Source organism: Haemaphysalis longicornis, unplaced genomic scaffold (assembly GCF_048455015.1).
Source record: "Haemaphysalis longicornis isolate Haplotype H1 unplaced genomic scaffold, Haemaphysalis longicornis Haplotype H1 scaffold_9, whole genome shotgun sequence".
NCBI lineage: Eukaryota > Metazoa > Arthropoda > Arachnida > Ixodida > Ixodidae > Haemaphysalis > Haemaphysalis longicornis.
Window position 1 is genome coordinate 96,734,353 of NW_027526460.1, and position 21,136 is coordinate 96,755,488.

General features: G+C 46.4%; 1 protein-coding gene across 1 annotated transcript in view; it reads left to right on the plus strand.

The window, feature by feature from the left end:
* Positions 1-21,136, plus strand: part of Ltn1 (E3 ubiquitin-protein ligase listerin) — a 67,432-nt gene that overhangs the window by 44,636 nt on the left and 1,660 nt on the right. The window contains exons 23-30 of the mRNA XM_077683593.1: positions 1,970-2,192; positions 2,312-2,380; positions 5,828-6,014; positions 6,771-6,918; positions 11,395-11,524; positions 17,167-17,254; positions 19,736-19,930; positions 20,012-20,179. Of these exons, the coding sequence (XP_077539719.1) occupies positions 1,970-2,192; positions 2,312-2,380; positions 5,828-6,014; positions 6,771-6,918; positions 11,395-11,524; positions 17,167-17,254; positions 19,736-19,930; positions 20,012-20,179 (1,208 nt within the window). The remainder of the gene's footprint in view (positions 1-1,969; positions 2,193-2,311; positions 2,381-5,827; positions 6,015-6,770; positions 6,919-11,394; positions 11,525-17,166; positions 17,255-19,735; positions 19,931-20,011; positions 20,180-21,136) is intronic.

Consider the following 21,136-nt stretch of genomic DNA (forward strand, 5'->3'; position numbering starts at 1 on the left):
ATTGCAACGGCAGAAATCTAAACCAGATCTAAGAACACTTCTAAAAACAGCTACAGGGGGAACAGAAGCAAGGACCTAGAAGACGTGTCTCTTGTTGGCTCAGCATACTGCCCTCCCCCTCACACTTTTTCCGCACTCTCTTCCCATTTTCTTTCTGTCTTAGGTTCTTCTTTTATTTGCTCAGTAACGAGGACAATGCCACTGTCAAACTACAATAGTGGGCGCCAGGGTGCTGTGCACTGAAAAGTAAACAACTCCTTTGCAAAGCTCCGCCATGTTGGCTGCTACCCAGATATGGATTTCTTACTTACTTGTCTCGGTTTGTGATGTGAATGTCACCTGAAACAGAGTTACACTTTTTTTGCATTTCAAAAGTAACGTTGTTTTGTTTTGAAAACGTAAAAGGTTTAGAAATGTTATGGATACATTTACAATATTAGTTTACTATTTTGCGAGTTTCCCAATTGCCATTGTTATCATTATCAAATGACATTTACTCTGCCGTGTAGACCCGCATGGCGAAACCAAATGTCGTTTACAGCTTTAATGCCGTTCGCTTTGAATGACATTAGATTTGCCGTGTGACAGGAGTATTAATCCTTGATTCCTTTGGAAAGCTTCAAGGGGGGGGATATTCTGATTTACGTGTTGCGTTGTATGTCTTGCCAGGCCGTTGCTTTGTTCGGTGTAAAGAATGCTCGCGAAGTTTATGAATCTCTTCGTTCCAAGCTAAGGGTTAAAAATTGTGGTTCACTTATTTCCTTAGCCTTAGTGGCTTTCAATAAAATTAGTGAAAATTTACTTAACTTTTTGCGTATTAAAAGGGACCCTGCAACACTTACCATCGACTACTTGGAATGCATTTTGGGGTAAAGTCTATTGTCCCAGCAATCTCCTCCCGCAAGAATTATGAAAATCTGTTCACTATCACCGAAACTACGCGCGATGAAAAATCTTGCATAAATGTTCCCTCACATCTCAACCGCGGACAACGCGACGAAAGCTGCGCGCTCTCTCCCGGAGAGGGGGGCGGCGCGCGGCGTTCTGTTCGGCGGCCTTCGATATTTCACAGGCCGGGAAGTTTCGTCCTTTTCCCCGCAACGTGAATGGGTCTATTTCCGGTCTGGTGCCACAAAAGAGCAGGCATGGCTGCCTGCTCGCAAGCAAGTGCTCAGGCTGGTGGGGCGTTTTTGGAGCAATAAACGTTTGTTGTCGAGTGGGCTCGTTGAAAGTGGAATATTTAGTTCGTCACTCAAACTCCGCGTGCACTCAAAACAAAATAAACACCAAAAGCATGCGGACAGGTTCAGACATAGAAGAGGTTCATACACAGCGGCGACGACAGCTGGTCGTCACAGGAAATGCCAGAATTTAGCCGCGAAGTTGACCAGCGACAGCCAATAGGACAGCCAGGACAGCCATGGCCCGATTGACGTCGCAGAGGCCATGCCAAGGGTGCATAATGAGGAGAATTGAAAAGAGAGCGGTTGGTTTTTCCGCGTCTTTCACGGCGATTTGCACGCTTACCGCTTCATGTGCACGTGTAATATTTGGCTCAGGTGTTCCTGGAAGTCTAATCTAAACGTCGCGCAGGTTTACTTGCACTGCACGAAGAGTGTTGCACGGTCCCTTTAAAGAGAACTGTGTAAATGTCGGATGTGCATTTGCATTCATTGTTCTTTTCATGGCTACTGAGGCTGGAAAAAGGAACAAACAGTTTCCTGACATGCAGTGCCTCTTTGTAATTGTGCTGGCGCAAAAATCAGAAAGATTTGAATATTTCGAGTGTAAGAAAATGTCTGCAATTTTGTGTCAAGCCCAACAGTGTCATGACCATCCGTGCACCAAAAGACCGGCAGAATCTGGTAATTAAGCCACGCAAGCTCACACCTCCTTTGCAATGTGAAACTTTTTTTCTGGTTACCCAGATGGTGGGAGCAAGTGCCAACACTTGTGCTTTCGCTTTCAGAGCTCTCGACTTCTCCAACAGAGACATCTTCCGTGCTCCTAAAGAAGCTTGCCTCAACACTCGAGTTTGCGAGCGAAAAGCGAGTGGAGGAATTTGTAGAGTCCTTCCGGAAAAATCAGGAACCAAATCCGCAATCTCTGAACAGCCTGCTGTCGAAGCTGACGCCCCTGGCCACCTCCAAATCGCTCGCTCTCCAGCTAGGTGCCCACACCTTGCTTCAGAAGTAAGCACCTCTCTTAACTCGTGCTTTTTTTTTTATGCCTCTAAATTTTTGTGTTGGAGTGTTTTCCTTGTTTTTTTTTTGTGACATGTTTTACTACATTTGGCGTTCTCTCCCTTTAGGATAATGCCGATGGTTGCTAAAGAGGAAGCGCAGGGCATCGAGAAAGAGGACAGCGATGAAACTTCCAGGTATGATTAAACCACTCGGTAGGCTGCAGAGAATACCGTATAAACCAGATTATAGGTAGAGTGGGAATATAGGTCGACCCTCTACGTTGAGGTGGGAAAAGTTGACAAAAAAAATAATTCAGCACAGAAGCACACACACAATGTCTATATTTATTTTCGACGCTTGTCCGTCACTGCCACTCACTATGCCTGTTGAAGTCACTCGTCTGAGCTCTCAGAGTCGTCCGAGGATGACTGCTTCTCACTGTCATCTTCTGTGCCGTCAGGCGCGTTGCTGATGGAGCACTTCCTAAACGCTCGTGCAACCATGTCGTCGGGCAGCGACTGCTAAGAGAAGGACACCCAGCTTGGCACGGTCGCGAGAGATGGTCTTCACAGCCGGCCCGTATGGGTCTTTTTGTTGTCTTTGGCTATCCACTCATTGTGCAGTTCGCGGAGTCGGTCCACGGATGGCCTCTGCTGTAACTGTGAGCGAAAGTGAGCGAAGTTCCCGGACGAAGTCCGCCACTTGGTTCTCCAACTCGGGGTGCACCACTTGACGTCCACGGAACGATCTGTTCCGGGGGTTGCACGCGCACAGCTTAGCTTTCTGGCTCCGCCAGTACCGCACACTTCTCTCCGAAACGCCAAACTGGCGTTGCGCCGCCATATTCTCATTCTGCTCGGCGACTCAATTGCCTTCAGCCTAAACGCCACGGTGAACTGGCTTCAACTGCCGCAACTCATCTCGGAACAAACACGTACAGAAATGTACATACGCACACAAAATAGACGAGTAAAAGACAAAAAACCAGAGAAAAGTGAAAAGCAAATAAAGGCCTGATAGTGCGACAGAGCAGTCCGACACAAATGGTGATGGCAACATTTTCTTCCTCCATGATGGCGACAGACTTCGCTTACACATTGTTGCCAGACCTATATACCGGTTTATACGGTATGTGCAGGTGACCGTCCGGCTATTAACAAAACCAAAAAAATGCCGATCGCTCGTGTGTGCGTGTCTCGTGGCGACCACCCAGCGTCCCCGGCGCACATTTGTCAAGCCAAGCATGCCCACTTAGGGAGACTGGCCAAAATTGGCCCCCATCCAAAAAGAAAACTGCAGCGTTCGCTGTAATCGGGGCCGCACTTACTCAGACTGAGAAAGGCACGTCATAGCGTACGCCCCTCGAAGTTGATGTCCAATGATTATCACTTTTAAAAAATGAAGGAAGCTCACACTTATAGCAACACTGGTGGAGTAAATGTCGTTGCATCAGCGAAAAAGCAGCAAATCGACTGCAATTGTGGACTTAAACCTTCGTAATGGTCAAGAAGCTTGCATACAGCTTCGCTACCTTCAAGTCTTGCACGTTAGTGTGAGCTTCCTTCATTTTTTTGGAAACTTGCGAAGTGAGGTTGACGTTCTGTGGGCATATTTACAGCTTCAAGAAACAGTATTTCTGATCAAAGCAGCACGCATGCGTATGTGCATGAAATTCAGCTTAAATGATGCAGTTACAGGCCCCGTGTGAGGTCGATTCTGAGAGCAGAGATTGTGTGTGGCAGTTAAAGACAAGATACAGCTTTGCTTTGTTTAAAAAAATTGTGCAACTCATACCTCACGCTCACATTGATTTTCCCTATGTTATTGCCCTGTCGCCGATTGATAATTGCCTTTTCGCCACAATGTAACGTTACTTTTTGTTTGAAATGCTATGAGTTCCAGCCGTAAGCCCAGAAAACTACTTTAAGGTTTGGTTGGTGTGGTTGGCGTAAGCCAAGTGTATATATTGGACTTCTAGTGTCACAAGTGGATTGTAGTGCCTATTTGGTTGGAGTGGTCATTAAAATTAGCATGAGTGTTATTCCAACGAAGCAGCCTTTCGAATGGAGCAAAGGTGTATGTTGTTGTTGCGGTTCCTTTAAAAAACGAACATCCCCCTGGTTTATTTAGGTTGAAATTGGGGACTGGATTTCTGGTGCCAGTGCCTGTTTATCTGATGGAAGCGAAAAAACAAAAATCACTTGTGTGTACAATATTTCCACGCACATCGGAGAACCCCAGCTGATCTGAAATAATCCGTACCTTTCTGTTGTACAATCCTCGCGGCATCACTGTAGCTACAGAAAATAAAACGCTAGTTCGAACTTCTTATTAAGGGGGACATTGGTCTTAAAGCAATTTCGTTTTGAGTAAACTCTATGAAACTTGCCAGTCTTGCTGCTCTCTATCCACGGATTTTAAACATGCCATTTTTTGAGTAAGTGAATTAGTTCCCAAGATAATTAGAGATAATTAGACAGTTTTGGAGAAACAATAGTCAAAAAGCTGTAATCTTCGTATTTTCCAATACTATAAACACTGGGGAATGCACTATAGAAAGCAGTTTTTTGTGCATAGCTTGCAACTAATTTTACAGCTCTTTAAACTTTGGTGTTTTAAATGGGCATTCAAAATGGTTCCCTGCCGCCGGTGCCACCAAAGTTTGTTGAGCTATAAAATTAGTTCCAAGCGATGCATCAAAAAACCGTTTCCTACAGTGCATTCACCAGTGTTCATCGTATGCATACTAGAGACCTTTGTTACAAGAGATGCGTTTCTTGGGTCCCTTGGGCATCTCTTGTAACGAGGTTTTACTGTATTGGAAAATAGGGAGATTACAGCTTTTTGACCAACACTGTTTTGTCTGTTGCTCCTCCAGAAATGGCTAATTATATCTAATTATCTTGGTAACTAATTGACCAGCTGAAAAAATAATGGCATATTTGAAATCAGTGGGGGAAAAAAAAGCAGCAAGACTGACGAGTTTCATAGAGTTCACTTAATATATAAAAGAAGTTATTTTAAGACCCATGTACCCCCTTACTATTGTACGGATGTTTGAATGGTTAAAATTTTGAACCAAGTCAGATATGAATAGTCGGAAAGAAAGTGGCTTCTAATATAAAACCAAATACCGAACATGTGATGCGCAAAGCTCTTTAAAGTGATAAGTGCTGTTGGGTATTGATAAATGCCAGAAGTGAAAGGCAGTCTGGAACCTACCACGGTGGCTCAGTAGCTAAGGCATTGTGCTGCTGAGCCCGATGTCGCGGGTTTGATCCCAGCCGCTGTGGCTGCTTTTCTGGTGGAGATGGAAAGCAAAAACGCCCATGTGTTGAGATTTTGATGCTCATGTAAAGATCCCCGGGTGATCACAGTTAATCCAGAGCAGCCCTGCACTACGGTGCTCCTCATAGCCCGTGTAGCTTCAGCACTTTAAACCCTACAATCAATCAGTCAATCAGGTGTGGTAATACTGGCATACCACGACGCGGGGTATTTGGCACAGAATGTCTGCAGATTGGTGTTTAACACCCCCCCAATACTGTAATGAGCGTGAAATGCTTTTCGATAGTTTGTCAACTTTGTTCAGGTCATCGGTTCTGTGAAAGTCTCGCCCACTCGGTGCACGCTGTCCGCAGGAGTCCGCCGGAGCCGCTGCTGTCCTCGCTGCTCGAGATGGGGCAGGTGGTGGAGGTCCTGCTGTCGGACTTTGACCTGGGCGACTGCTGCCTGGTGGAGGCTGGCACAGACAGCTACACCTACACCCTCGGCTACCTGCTGTCCTGGCTGGACCTGCTCGCTTTCTTCGGGGCCTCGCCAGCCGAGGTGCTTTGTCTATCATTGCCTTTTCCTCTTCTGTGCGTTTGTGTGTGTGTGTGGCTTCGCAGCCGAGGTGCTTTGTCAATCATTGCCTTTTCTTTTTTTTTTTTTTGTGCGTTTGTGCGTGTGTGTGTGTGTAGCATGGAGCGTTTTATGGACTCTTTCGTTACTGCACCCGTTCAGAATCGTTCTGTTTGAACGATAACTTCAGTGGCGCTTTTCATCGTGTTTGAGCTATTGCTAAAGCAGGTAAAGTTGTTTGGTGGTTAGCGCAGGAAATGTCTTTTCAGAATCAGTTTTGTTTCCATTTCTGTGATGAAAGCGTGATTTTCCATGCAAATTTGTATCGTCTGAGTGCGGAAAGTTGGCAGACGAATATTCTAAAAAAAGAAAGAAAAGAAGAAGAAATGCGTGGGTCAAACCAGATCACTTCAACTAAGGCAGCGAAAACATTGGAATTTCATATTGTTCTTTTTTTTTTTTCTTTGCATCATGAAAAGCTGCACTTGTCGACAGATAAGAATATTGCTCAGAGTTTCTACTTTGCTTGGATGATCCCACGTTGTCTACATGACAACCTCCCTTTATATGATGAAAACTGTGCAGATGGAAGAAGTGAGCGCAGAAATATTTCCAGTGCCTGAACATCTGAACAAATAGAGGATTAGAAAAATGAAAAGGGGGCTTTTTGTTGAAGGCTGCCACCCTGTCCCCCATTCCTGAGGGACAGACCAGTAGTAATGCGGCATCTTTTGTCTGCAGGCCCGATCCGAGTATGCCAGCTACCTCCAGGAGGAAGGTCTCCTCTCCTGTCTCCTGGAGCACCTGTTCTGCCTCATGCCGTCCAACGTCAGCCTCAGCGCCAAGGGAAACACCATGTTCACCGAGCCGGCCAAGCTCAGCCCTGAAGGTGCGCTGTTCAAAGGCCGTTTCACTGTTTTAAAGCGAAAGCTGGCTCGGTGCGACCGATAGCATCCAGCCAAAACACTAATGCATTTCCCTGTAGACCGGTTGGTTGACCAAAAAGCTTTGATACGATCTCTGGACACGCGGCGTGTGCGTGAAACTGGGCTTCCATTGTGTCAGAATGGTTGCTTGGAAATCGTGAAAAAGAAACGGTTCTCGACAAGACAATACGCACATCGATATGAAGGAGGAGTACAGCAGTATACCTTTGTCTCGTAAACCACGTATCAACATACTTTTGTAGATGCATTCACTTAGTGTGCGAAAAGTCGGCGCATGGGTTTATTCTTTGTTTGTGATTTGGCTTTTTGAAGGTTTGACGATCGATTAGACGCACTTTCAGCGAAGTTTGGACGCACTTTTGCACATTTGCACTTCTCTCCACCTTTTTTAGGAAGGGATGGTGAATATATTGCATGTGAGTCATGTGTTGTCCATCTCCTGCCTGCTTCCTCTGTAGTTAGAATTAGCAGTTAGAATATTTTCTGCAAAAATGTACATGAAAATGTGTATGTGTGTGTGTGCGGTTACTAGGGCCAAAAAGGGAGAGCAAAGCTACTTGAAGGAGGTTTTGACTCATATGCAAAGAGAAATGTGCTCAGGGGTGTGAACTGTATTTGGATAAACCAAACGGAGAAGTGTTAAATGCTGGCGTCATGAGAATGATTGCCTTAGACAATGTGTTAGAGCTGATAACTGTGGAATGCCAGAAACAGGTGAAAATATAGCTTTATTAGATTAAAGTGCCAAATTCCTCATCTTGAAAACAAAACTAATTATATAACATAATTGAGCAGTGCCCGTCAACAACCTCAATCCCCTTATAGCAACCTTATACCTCAATCCCCCCCTATGTAATGCCCACCCGGGCCCTTAGGGTACTTAAATAAATAAATAACTCCCGTCAGGGAAACATCAATAACAGCTGTGTCCTCCATATAGTCTTGACGAGTCGGGGAATTTGTTTGGTGCACATTTGATGTTCTTTTGTATTTCACATTTTTTATAGCTTTAGGAGCTGTATTTATGAGTTTCCCTGGGTGTGTTTCTTTCATTCAAGTCTTGTCTGTTTTGGTTTTCTTCTCGCATGTGAAGTGCATGGGGTCAAAGTCTTGGTTGTGTGTGATTTGTTGCTGTTTTTTCCTGTACTATCGTGATGCAGTCAAAACCCGCGATAACGAAATCCCGCGGGTACGAAATTCCCGCGGCAACGAAATTTTTTCGCATCCCTGGCAAGCGTCCATAGACGCCCATGTATTTTATATCTCACGGCAACGAAACATTTTTGGAAACTGATCCCGCGTTAACGAAATTCAATGCAAGTTGGTCGGCATTTTACCTACCCATTGGAGGTTAACTGTGTCAAAAAAGTGCTCAAATGCATTTTTTTGGGACTCAAAGTGCGTAAACTTCAGCCATAGCACACTTGCATGGCCGCCGCCACATTTGTTTACAAAATACCGCGCAGCCGGCGGCCGTGGTAGCCACATTAGCCGTGGTGGCAGCCTCACAGCGGCACCACTAGGGTGCGATACCTGGTGACTCAAGTCGCGGCTTTGGCTTCGGCTGCGCTAGCCCACTACCACTGAACAGAGAGCGTGCGCTTGTTGTTTTTGTGCGGCGATTGGCATGTTTGCTGTCAGTAAGATGCCTTTGCCAGCCCAAAAGTGGAGGTTTTTATCGCTACGAGATAAGGCAGCCATTATCGCTCAAGTTAGTGGCCCAAGGGAGGATAGCGCCGATGAGTTTGGAAATGCCTGCAGCTTGCTCAACCATTTTGAAAAGCAAGGATCCCACCAGTTCTCAATGGTGCACGTGCGCAAAACAAAACAGTGACGGCTGTGTCCTTTGTGGACATTAAGAAATCGGTGCTCACTAAGTTTTGTAAACAGTATTGGTGCAACGAGGTGCAACTCTGTCTGGAAAAGTTCGTAAACAGAAGAAGCTGGCCTTCACTTGCATGATTGGGCATACTCGGTGCCGAGGGTCAGGGCGAAAACCACGTGAACCCACGGAATGTTTTGGATGTGTTTGACACAATCTTGTTGTTCTTGGGTGCGCACGACGACTAGCAATAAACCACTTGTACAGTGATAGCTGAACTGTGGCGTTGGCTGGAAGGTAAGGCTCACGAAGTAATATAACCGACTTTAGGGAATAAATTTTTGGTTTGTGGCCAATTTTCCGGTCGTTTATGTTTCATTCTCGCGGCAAGAAAATTCCCGCAAAAGCGAATTTTATGGCTTTCCTCGGTGGTTTCGTTATTGCGGGATTCTATTGTACATTGAAATACAAACAACAAAGCGCATGGCTTTCAGTACATGCTGCACATTCTGGCGACTGGCCACGTGTGCGCAGTACGAACAAGTTACGAGCGTTCATTTCCAACCCTGGTATTGAAACACCGTCGTTTGGCGTGTGAGTGTTTTGGTTTGTCTTCCCGCCGCGTTCGGCACTCGCTCACGCGAATGTTATCCAACTTCATTGCTGTGCTGAGTGGAAACGCGCGAAGCTATATTACTTAATTTTTTATTTTGTGCTGAGTGCCCGACAGACGATAGATAGACGATGGTCTTTCCATATCAAGGTCGGTCATGAATTTTCGTAACTTGTTCCAACTGTGTATGTGCATTGCGTCGCCAGGATGCACGGTATATACTGAAAGCTTCACGCTTTGTTGCTCATATTTCAATGTATCACGATAGTAGATCGAAAATTGAGAAAGGGGATTAGGGAAAAAAAGAAAAGCACAATGAACACATAATAAAAGTGCAAAAGTTGTGCTGCAAAATTTTAAAGTTCAACAGTTTGCTGGCGAATGAAAAAGTGGTTTTAAAACTAAGCCTTTTCTTTGGTGTTGGCACCTTCAGTTGCTGACATTTGGGAAGACTTTTCAGTGAGCCAAGTTTTAGTTGATTAAACATTTTATTGATGCATGTTGTCATGGCCTTTAAAAGTGAGATTTGGGTCTTGTGCAAGTCTTTTGTGACATTTTCATGTTGGTATGCGAAATACAACAAAGTGTACTGTTCCTCCTTTCACTGGCAAACACAGTGGTGTAACTTTAACATTTGCTGCATCCAAAAGATTCCAGTTCAAAGCTTTGAGGCAGCAATGACCACAAAAATGTCACGTACAAAGTTTGCCGAGAGAATTGCTGATGGTCTAGCGTGCAGAAAGTATCAGAAGATGTGGGGCTGAAGAAAAAAAAAAATGACTGTGTACAGCATGCCATCATAATTGGCCACACTGCTTCAGGTCTAAATCCAGATCAAAGTCAGCTTTGTTCAGAACTTCCAAACAAAAGCAGACACTGTGGATATTCTTTGTAAACAACCCATGACTACCAGAGCTCTTTCATGTAGGCAGTTATCAAACTCTGCCTGAAAAAACGGCCCGCACCTGGACTGGACCCCCCCTCCCCCCCCAATTTGGATCTGTGTACGGTGGCGCCATTAAGCTTTGTTTCAAGGTTACATGATTCCTTATTAAACTGACAATTTCACGTTAAGCTTTATTTTAAGGTTACATAATTCCTTATTTTTGTACTTTTGTAAGTTACTCATTGCTTTCTTATCTCTGGTTTTTATGTTGCGGTTGTTTTTTGCATCTGCGAAACTGCCTTGACCCATTGTCGCTTGTGTGGGCACAACATATAGGTCCGATTTCAAGTACTTGCAGTTGTCGCTCGGCCTACAACACTTCATATGCCAAAACTAATACAGTAGGTGATCAAGTCGCTCTAAGTAATCCTTTCAAGCACGCGTAAAGCTGTCGAAGCGAATTTTTAACTTTTTTTTTTCCTGCCGGAAGATAGCAGATGATGCGCAGAGACGACAGTGCACAAACGATGATGCATCTCTCTGGCCACACGGTCACATTTTTTTGCCTACTCTCACTTCGAATGCATGTAAAACACTTGCATGGCATTCCCGTTGGGCTCCTTTGGTGCAACAAATTTACGTAAGCAACCTAATACGTACCATTTTTTGCCCAGGTCACCGAGCGCGGCATGCCAGAGAGTAAGGTCGTGCCACACAGCGGTTCAACGGTGAAGCATGTTGTGTAGTTCATTTTGTCACCAACAGATAGCGACACTGTACAGAAAAAAATTGAAAAAAAGGGGACCAATTGTAGGGCCACTTTTTGGTGCGTGGGGCCTACGGGGAGTTTCGCAACTCCTATATCAAGTTTAACTCTGGTGACAACGGGGAGCTTTAATTGGCACCGCTGTTGTTTCTTATCAGTCGATCTACCAGGTGGACTCTAGTTTACGTCCTGTCCAGCTGGTCTTTGTCCCCCACAAGAAACCCACATACAAGCCAAAACACATCTCTCTCTTGCTTCCCTGCCTCTGCTTTCCTTTGAAGTTGCGTTACCCTCCTCCCGAGTTGCTCACGTGACTTCCCTCTCCCCACAGAGGACTTCAGCTCGGCCAAGCTTCAGCACATTGCCTGCCAAGTGTACCTGGATGCCATTTGCAAGCTGCCTGCCCTGGTTCGGGCCTGGTGGGGCAGTCAGAACAAGCGCATTATGGACCATGTCGAGAAGTAAGCCCCCGTTTCCTTACTTGCTGACCCCTTCTGCTGGCATGACGAAGTACGCCGCGAAGGCCTCTGACCTTCCCGTTTTAGGTTAATAATTACAAGCGTAACTGTCTTTCGCTTCTTACACTTCCCTTTTTTCTTTTAGCTTAGATTTGTTTTTGTTGTTCCGCTACTGCCGGTAAACTTAAAGGGACCCAGCAACACTTTTGTTTCAACTTTTTTTGTGCATCTGAAAGGATTGCTTCCAGAGCATATCCGCCAAGCACATCCAGTGCTTAGACTAAAAGGTCACAAAGTACCTCAGCCAAAAAATTACAGCTGTACACCCATCAGATAACTTGGAAACTTGCTCAAGAGATTGTCCTCTCTTTCCCAATCTTGATGGTGTTTCATTCGAGCGATGTTGTGGCGATTGGGGCCAGGTTCCTTTCAATGGCAGCAATAAACGAAACTAAAAGCTGCATTAAAAATATCGCAACAGATGTAAACTAAAAACTCCTGGGCGTATCTGCTGAAACGAGCAAATTGCACAGTGCCACAATGTGCGGGCAGTTACTATCACTTTCACAGTGCTTCCAGGCACGAAAGAAAGGGTTAAAATGTTTATCGGCAGTGTTGCAGGATTCTTTTGAGGTTACAGCCACTTATTTTTTGGAATTTTAGAATGTGACTACCGCAGTACTAGAGTTGTTGGGACGATCTACAAGGACTTGGCGTCAAGCTTACATTTCCAGCAGAAGCATGATGCCAGCCTCTGATGAAACTCATTTGTGAAGGTGAATGAGCAACTTTTGCAATACTATTTAGAGAACTTTCTTCTAGTTCATAGTGCTGGCAAAAGTTTAATACAATCGAGTTTCACTACAATGAACTCTGCTTCAACAAAATTTCCGCTTCAATGAAATACAGTTGAACCTCGATATAACGAACCTCGATTTAACGAAATTCGCGATATAACGAATTTTTTCAAGTTTTCTAACAAAATTTTGCTAAATGCATGTATTTTTGTCTCGATTTTACGAAGTAATTTTGTGCGGCGCTTTCGATTTAACGAAGTCACGGCAAGAAAGGAAGAACGAAATTCCGGTCGAGGCACGTTTTATTTTGCCTCTCAGGCCCTACATTGAAAAAATTCAGTACTCAAATTGACTCTTGAAGGCTAAAATGAAAGAAAAGCGGTGAAATCTACGGTTAACAACAATTAAAAGCGAAGAACGAAGCTGCACAAACCGCTAGCGGTCATAGACGGTTTAATAGTGCACCCACTATTTTGACGTCTCCATCGTTGCCTACGCCAGCGCCCTCTATGCTTAGGCTACCGAAGCCTACTTCAAGCTTTTTTTTTTCTACGCGTCATTGCTCACGGTGCTGCTGCGCTAGGTTGTGCTCGCTGATAACCAAATTAATATTTTGTTCGTGCATCGTTAGGTGAGTCTTGTAAGCAGCATGAGCACTCCAAGAGAAAGAAAAGTGTTCCGAACAAGAGCCTGAGGAAGCTCGGTGAAACTGACAGCCACCGAAGTGTGATGGATGCCATCGATGTTCTGCGGAGGCACGTGAGGCACGCAGGTGCACACGAATGTTTAAGACCTTGTTAGCGCTGTCAGCATACGAGCGTCACGTAAAGCCCGCCCTGGTCAAGAAACGCCAAGCACTGCTTACGGACTTCTTCACTACGGCTTGAACATCGAGTGCTGGTGGCAATAAATTGCTCTCTTTGAACGTGGTCATCTTCGTTTCACCAGCGTTCATTAGACAGCTGCGGTGCGGAGAAATCAGTTTCGTAAGGGCTCAGTGGGCATAAAAGTAATTGCTTAATCGAATTTGGCCGGAAGATTTTTAATGTAAGCTTTCCGGATCACGTAAGCGCTGCTCCACACAGTGAAGCGGTCCGCGTGTGCTCCGCTCAACTCGCAATCATGGTTTTATTTCGAGTGTTGTGGTTGAATCACGCGCCCATACTGCGGAGCCCTTGTACAGTGCTCAGCGATTGAAACGCGATACTCGGAGCGCGTGGCTGCGGGTGCCTGTTGCGCCACAGGTGAGCGCTTGTGAAAGCGAGCTGGCGCATTGTGGTATACGATGAGGGTGAGAGCGTTCGTGACGCATGCTTAGTGCATCCGGGAGACAGCCCTTCAGTGTGTGGTTCTTGGCGGCGCCATAGGGGTGCTGCATGCCATGGCTTTAAAACGCTGCGCCTGCGTGCCGCGCGGCGCCGCGCCGCGTGAAGCTGGTTGAGCTGGCACCGCGCGCGTTATGAAGAATTTGAATGCGCATTTATCGCGATGTGTTATCGTGGCGCGCACGGCGCGCAGGCGCAGCGTTTTGAAGCCATGGCATGTAGCACCCCTATGGCGCCGCCAAGAACCACACACTGAAGGGCTGTCTCCCGGATGCACTAAGCATGCGTCACGAACGCTCTCACCCTCATCGTATACCACAATGCGCCAGCTCGCTTTCACAAGCGCTCACCTGTGGCGCAACAGGCACCCGCAGCCACGCGCTCCGAGTATCGCGTTTCAATCGCTGAGCACTGTACATGAAAAAAGTCTTTCGAAAGTTTCATAGCAGCCTTCCGCTGTTGGCCCGCCGCGCCTAAGCCTACCACTGAATGGACGAAAAGAGGCGTAACTTCGAACGAGCACCTCGGCGGGGTGAAGTTCACGGGACATGGACGCGGGTTCAATTGACTAACAGCGGCATTTAGTAGTGACCGAAATGAAAAAAGAAAAAGTGGAAACCTAGTCTGCTATCATATTTAATAAGGCGTTGCGAAAAAAGCACCGGTTTTACGATGACACATGAACTACCGTCGGCTATCCGAATTCCATTGCCCAAGTGTTGAAACTCTTCATTCACACAATTTTCGCGGCCAGTTTTAGTACAAATTTCGCTTTAATTGGAGAGGTAACTACATAGCAGTTGTTGCCTGGCGAGGGCCAAAGTGTTAAAACCCCAATAACTGGTTAAATGAACTGTAAAATCGAAACCTCGATTTTACGAAATTCTCGATTTAACGAAATTTGCGGCCCCAAGTACGACTTCGTTATATCGAAATTTAACTGTATTTACAATTCCCAGTCAGCTAGCCATAGAGAGAGAGAGAGAGAGAAAGCCTTTAATGAAAGCTGAAGAGGTCAGCCCCACTAACGGTAGGGCTTGCTACTCCAGATGGGGTGAATAAAGTGAGGTGACAGCGAAAAATAGACAGAAAAAGAAAAGGAAAGAAAGAAAGGGGAGTAAGAGGAGAAACGCACACATATACAAATTGTACATGCTCAGAGAGTTCACAGAACCTCTTCCAGCCCTGTTTCCGCAAGAAAAGTAAGCAGTGTTTTTGTACCGAGCACTGCCTCCTCACGATTTTGCCAGGGTCCAAGGAAGTGTGAAAGTTCTAGAGTACCTCCGCGTCGTAGTCACACAAGTGCCTTCGACGCTGTTTCCCGCTGAGTGGCATATCGCGAGCAGTGGCTTAAAATGTGCCTGATGGTGTCGGTAGTAGAGCACACTGTACACAATGGCGACTCTACCCAGCCCAGCTTAACAAGAAGCTTCGGGTGTGTGCAACATTAAGTCGCAGCCGGTGTAACACGCCTTCAGTGCGCTTTGGCAGACCCCGTGGATAGGGGAAATCGCACTGAGGGTCTATAGCATGAAGAGGCGCATAGCTGCTCAGAGGATCCTGCCAAGCCGGCAGCTGGAGTTGCCATCCTAGGTCGATTGTAGCTGCTTTGCTATCCTCGTTGGAAAACGGGATTCCAACGGTGAAGTTGAGGTCGTGGGCTTCTCTGGCGACCGCATCGGAGATCTTGTTGCCCGTTATACCAGAATGACCTGGTATCCACTGAAGGAAAATTGAAGTCAATGCAACGAAGTCCTCACCACGAGCCATTTGTCAGGTTGTTTTCGCTTCAACGAAATTTTCGCTCAGTGCGGCGTAGCTTGAACGCTTATTTTACGATTAAATAAGTATAACGGCAGCCATCTATAACTTTTTAGGCATTCAAGGCGTTTAGTTTCACCGAAAACGTGCACCCACACCACAACCATTAGTAAACAAACTGATAGACTGACACCACTGTTTGGTGGTGGTCGCTAGGTATGTGGCTATCCAACTTTACACGAGGCGCAGCGCGACCCAGTTCGCCAAGCCAAAGCTACAGCCAATCCGTATCCAGTTGAAACCACAAGAATGAACGCTGCTGGCACTGCACCGGGCGCAGCTGTCATTGCAGTTTTCCTTCTATCGTTCTTGAAAGTCTAAAGCAAAAAATGTTTTCCTGTTTAGTCTCGAACCCGCATTATCCCATCTTCATTGTACGCGTGCGCCCTTGCTTTCCAAGGTCAGATGTTGCTGTGTTTACTCATGCGATAAGATAGCAGGCGCTGCTCCTGCCAGTAGTGGGAGGGGCCTTTGGAATACCTAGCAGCTATCTGCAAGTTATCAGCTTGGTAGATGTGGCTTGTTGCACAGCAGTATGTTTTACGACTGCAGTTCTTCCCCCCCCCCCCACCGTGATGTGCTGTTTACGTATGTGCCTGTAAAAAACAGTTTGATAACCACTGATACGTTTGTTGTCCGAATAAACACGACGTAATTGCGCTTTGCTCCTTCTTCTAAAGATGTCACTATGTGGTCATTGATGCGGATAATAGACAGTTTTAGTTTCACGTGTGTAAAACTTTCACGGGTGATTAGTGCACATGCTCAGAACACGAAAGGGCCTACGTGAGACTCACAAACGGAGGTGAGACTCGAATTTTTACATTGCAGTGTTCACGTTGCTTCTGTACGTAGAGTCGACCAAAAGGGTGGCACCCTGCCCTCTCGCTTCGCAGCGAAAACAGCTTCGTCGCTAATCCCTCGGTGCAGTGTCATGGTCGAAGCTGTTGATTTCGCCTGCAATTTGCCAATTCTCATCCTCACCGAAAGATTAAATAGACAAACAGCTTTTGTTTCTCAGATAGAAGAGCAATTTTTCAGCTGTTAAGCCTGGCAAAGTAGGGTTTGTCGTCGCCATAGCAACGGGCTCGCGAGATCCCAAATGGCTACAGCAGTATCTGTGTCTGTTAATAGATGGCGCTAGAAATAACGCGCATGCATCCAAATGGCCTACACACGGTGAGCGTCGCATACGTGTAACTAAAAGGGTTTCAAACTACATGTGCGTGGGCTATGTGTACTTTTCACGTTTGTGTGCGTGAGCTCTGTACGCACATGCAACTAAAACTGTCTAGTGTACAGGGGTATTTTTGTTGCCCTTGTGTGGTGCGTTGGGGCAGATTTCATCGCAACGAATTTCCATTTCAACAAAATTTTTCACACGTCCTGTCAATTTTGTTGTTATGGGATTCGACTGTAGCTTTGAGTGTGAATCCTTTATTTTATTTTTAATAATGTGCATGTAGAAATTCGAACATGCTATGGCCACAGTTTCAGCATGTGTTTTCTCCCTCCCTCCCTCCCTCCCCCTCTCTCTCTCTCTCTCTCTCTCTCTCTCTCTCTCTCTCTCTCTCTCTCTCTCTCTCTCTCTCTCTCTCTCTCTCTCTCTCTCTCTCTTTCTCTCTCTCTCCTTTTTCAAAATTTTGTTGTTCTGTTTCTGAATTGACACCTTTTTTCCCACCTTTTTTTGTCTGTGCTGCAGGTTCACAGCCCATCATGTGACCGGTGTAATCTCATCGAGGGAAATCCAGGCCGTACTGAATGCAGACAGGACCCTCGAGAACATGACGGTGAGCATGTCCTGTCTTTCTCTTGGGCCACCCAGACATAGTGTACATTCTGTAGAGTAGCTGAAGGTCTCACAAGTCATGGAATCAATGTAATTGACTCAAATGTTTAGGGTGTAAAGGAGTGATTCCCAGCGTTGCATTGTGACTGACATCTTGCAAGCAGGCACATGGCGTGAATGGTCGCAGCGAGCTGGCCTAGTGGAAATGGTTTATGCTTAAGCTTGCGCTGAACAAATGGGAACACAGAAGGGTACACAGAGGTAATTGCATGCCTCCGTGTGCATTTCTCTGTGTCCCCGTTTGTTCAGCGCAAGGTTAAGCTTGAACGGTGTCACAATAACAGTCGCTGGTGTGAAATTAGGAGTTGCCTCCAGTTCATTGTGCATTCTCGCGGTGCAGAATTAATGTGATGTCACAAACTGTAGTACCCGAAAGCGTGTGGGGCATCGGCATCCGTTTTCACGTTACTGGCATTTTCTGCCTTATTAAACAACTGCAAGTTGTGAGAATTGTGACTTTGGATTCTCAGCACCTTAACCTGTCGGTACAGGCCAACTCGTTTCGACCCTTACTGTCCCTTTAAGCCGGGACAGAGCAGTGCTAAGGCTGAACACTTTCGTGACTGCACCTATTCCCATCGATAGTATGCTATCGATGAATGCAAATTCAAATTTTGGCGTTTTCCAAGCGCTTCTGGGCCGCTAATGCCATTGAAATGGTAAAGGAGGAAGTATTTTATCAGTTTCACTCTCAAGTTTCGTTTTTCCGCCGCGTGGGGAATTTTTAAATGTCCTCCCCCCCCCCCCCCCCGCCCCCCCCCCCCCCCCCCCCCCGGGAAACGAACTCACGTGGTTTCAGTTATGGCGTTGCCACCGCTCGCCGATGCTTTGCGCGAACGGTGAATTTTGGCGGACTCCGATGTAACTGGGCTTGAATCTGTGCATGATGGTAGCAGCACAGACACAGAAGACGACTTCGATTCGTCAGACTTTCCTACGGTCGGCGAAAGTGCGTCAAGTCGCCCCGGACCATCACCAGGTGTGCGCCCTTGAGTTTCGCACTCTTCTCCGGTCGCTCTATCGCGGGCGCACGCTCTCGTAAGCAGATCCGGCCCTGTTCTAAAGGCGACAGCTCTTATCTGCAGCGTGTCGACGACTTTTGGGCGAGACCATTTGGCGCCGGCTGCACAGAGAGTTGAGTTTTCCCCACGAAGACGGCCTGTTGCTGACCTTGGCGTAGCGCTCCGGGGCAGCGCGGCTGTTTGTTAATATTTTTGTATGTAAATAACTTTTTTACTTACACTGCTCATATTTGCAGTATTATTCTATAAGCGTTTTATGGTCAAAGTGTATATTTCAAAAGGTTTTTATGTCTATCATGCGCCAAGTAGCATTGAGGTTATCATCAATTTTTTTTTCTGTTTGTTACTTTTTGTTTGTTTTCACAATTGTTTTATGATATTCCTAATGCGTCAGTTGTTTGAAATTAACATTGGCAGAAAGCCCCATTTTTTCTCTATCATTTTATAACTTACGCTTCTGTGGCAAGAAAAAAAATACTTCCTTGACCACCAAAAAATAACCGGTAGGCACTAGTGTTTATATAATTGTATGTATGCAAATAACTTTTGTAATTAGAGAGCTCATTTTTGCAGTATTACTTTATAATTATCTTATGTTCAAGTTGTATATTTCAAATTTTTTTTGTGTACCCTGTGCAAAGTGGCATTGATGTTTTCATAGCTTTGTTTTTGTTTGTTACTTTTTTAGTTTTGTTAATTTTTCTATAAAATTTGTATTAAAACTGTTGTTTAAAATTATTACTGTTAGAAAGCCCTATTCTTTCTCTATCGTTTCGTATCTTACACTTCAGCATCACTTCACTCATTGTCTGTGGCAAGAAAAAAATATTTCCAGGAAGACCCAAAAACAACCGATTTTTTCATTGTCACGAAAGTGTTACTAGGCATGTGATGAATAAACAAGAAGACCGAAGGAATTGGGGGAAGTACGTTTATGGCAGCATGAAAGAATAGCCGAAAGCAGCAAGCGAAAAAATTAGCAGTGGCTTAGCTCGGCTATGCCAGGATATGCGTAGCGTGAGCCAAGCTTCAGCAATCTAATCCAATCAAGTCCAGTCCAGTCCGGTCCAGTCACTGCTCCTTGCGCATGCGCAGCACGGCGCAACGTCAGACTTGGCTACTGCGCAACGGAGGCGCACAGCTTGGCACGCGCCGGCGCCAGTGCGTCTGCTGCGGCTATGACGTCACTCCTCTGGAATGCGCAGACCGGTGAATGTGCAGACCCAATTCTCTACGCACCCGTACTCCAATTGGATTGGAATCCAATTTAATCCATATCCAATCCAATCCAATCCAATGCTCCTCGCGCTTGCGCAGCACGGCCATTCAGGGTCCACGCGAAACTGCTCAACCTCGGCCAGTGTAGCTTACGCTACAAAGCATTCGCGTCCCTCGGCCAGGTGCGTGGGCGGCCCAATGCGCGGGAGGTGGTGGCCACGTACACCATCGAGGAGGTGACCATCGAGCTGGTGGTGCGCCTGCCGGCCAACCACCCGCTGGGCATGCTGACCATCGAGAGCGGCCGCCGGGTGGGCGTCAACCAGAGCCAGTGGCGCCACTGGCTGCTCCAGCTCACCACCTTCCTCACGCACCAGGTGAGGCTGGTGATGGGGACGATGACAGGCAGGGCTGTGCTCACTCTGACCCTCACACTGCTCCGGAAACCACCCCAACAGAACGGCTCCATCATGGACGGCCTGGCCGTGTGGAAGCGCAACGTGGACAAGCGCTTCGAGGGCGTCGAGGAGTGCATGATCTGCTTCTACGTGCTGCACGGGGCCACCTGCCAGCTGCCTCGGCTATCCTGCCGCACCTGCAAAAAGCGCTTCCACTCTGCCTGCCTGGTCAGTCCTCCTCTGCCCTCCCTTCTTTCGACTGCACTCGGAGGGGGTGGGGAGAAGAGCCGGTTGGTTGGTTGAGTATTCAGTTGGAGCATTAGCTTACTGTATTATGGGATAGGTACGTATATCTATGCGGCAGTGTGTGTCAAAGACTCAACTGGAGCTATACATTATGTTGTAGCGGGACATGTTGGTAGAGCTGTAGAGCACAGTGTCCATTGAGCCCTCAAAGCTTTACCTTACATTGCTGCAGGACTGGGAAGGACGAAGCGGCCGTTGCCGATAAGGCAAATAAATCGCCTGGTAGTCTTACCGTTTGGTTAGCTCGAAGGTTTCAGAAATTAAAATGTCAATAATGGGGCATATTGAGGCCATGCAGGTGTGGTGAAGAAATGTGCGAGCATTGGTAAGGTGTTCCCACAGCACTGGCCTGCTATGTCTGGAAAAGAAAGCAAAAAGAAAAAAAAGGCAGGAAAGGCACAGACAACAGTGGTACAGTCTTTGTGGAGGTGAGGGGTATGAGCATTGGTCAACTCCTGGGGACCAGTAGATAAATCAGCCCCGGGAACTTGGTGCATGACTGACTTTCCACGATATCATCATCTCATTATTGTCTGGCTTGCATGCTAGGTCTAGACTAGAGGGGCAAATGTGCATGAGGCATATGAGCAGGGGATGGCTTTAAGCAGAACTGAACACATTAATGCATCCAAATGGCTATGTCTTGCCACAGTTTCAGGCGTTTTACTGCACTCTACTGACGTGGAGTTCACTGGCTTGATTACCTGTTGTGGCAGCTGTGTGTGTGTTTTCATTGAGGCAGAATCTCTAAATGTATCAGTGGAAGGTGGCCTTGAATGGCACCGGCATCAGTACAAACCAAGACCCAAGGAAGGCGAGACGCGGACCAAACTATGCCAGCCATGTATAGCAGATGATTAATGGTTACCAAAACTAACG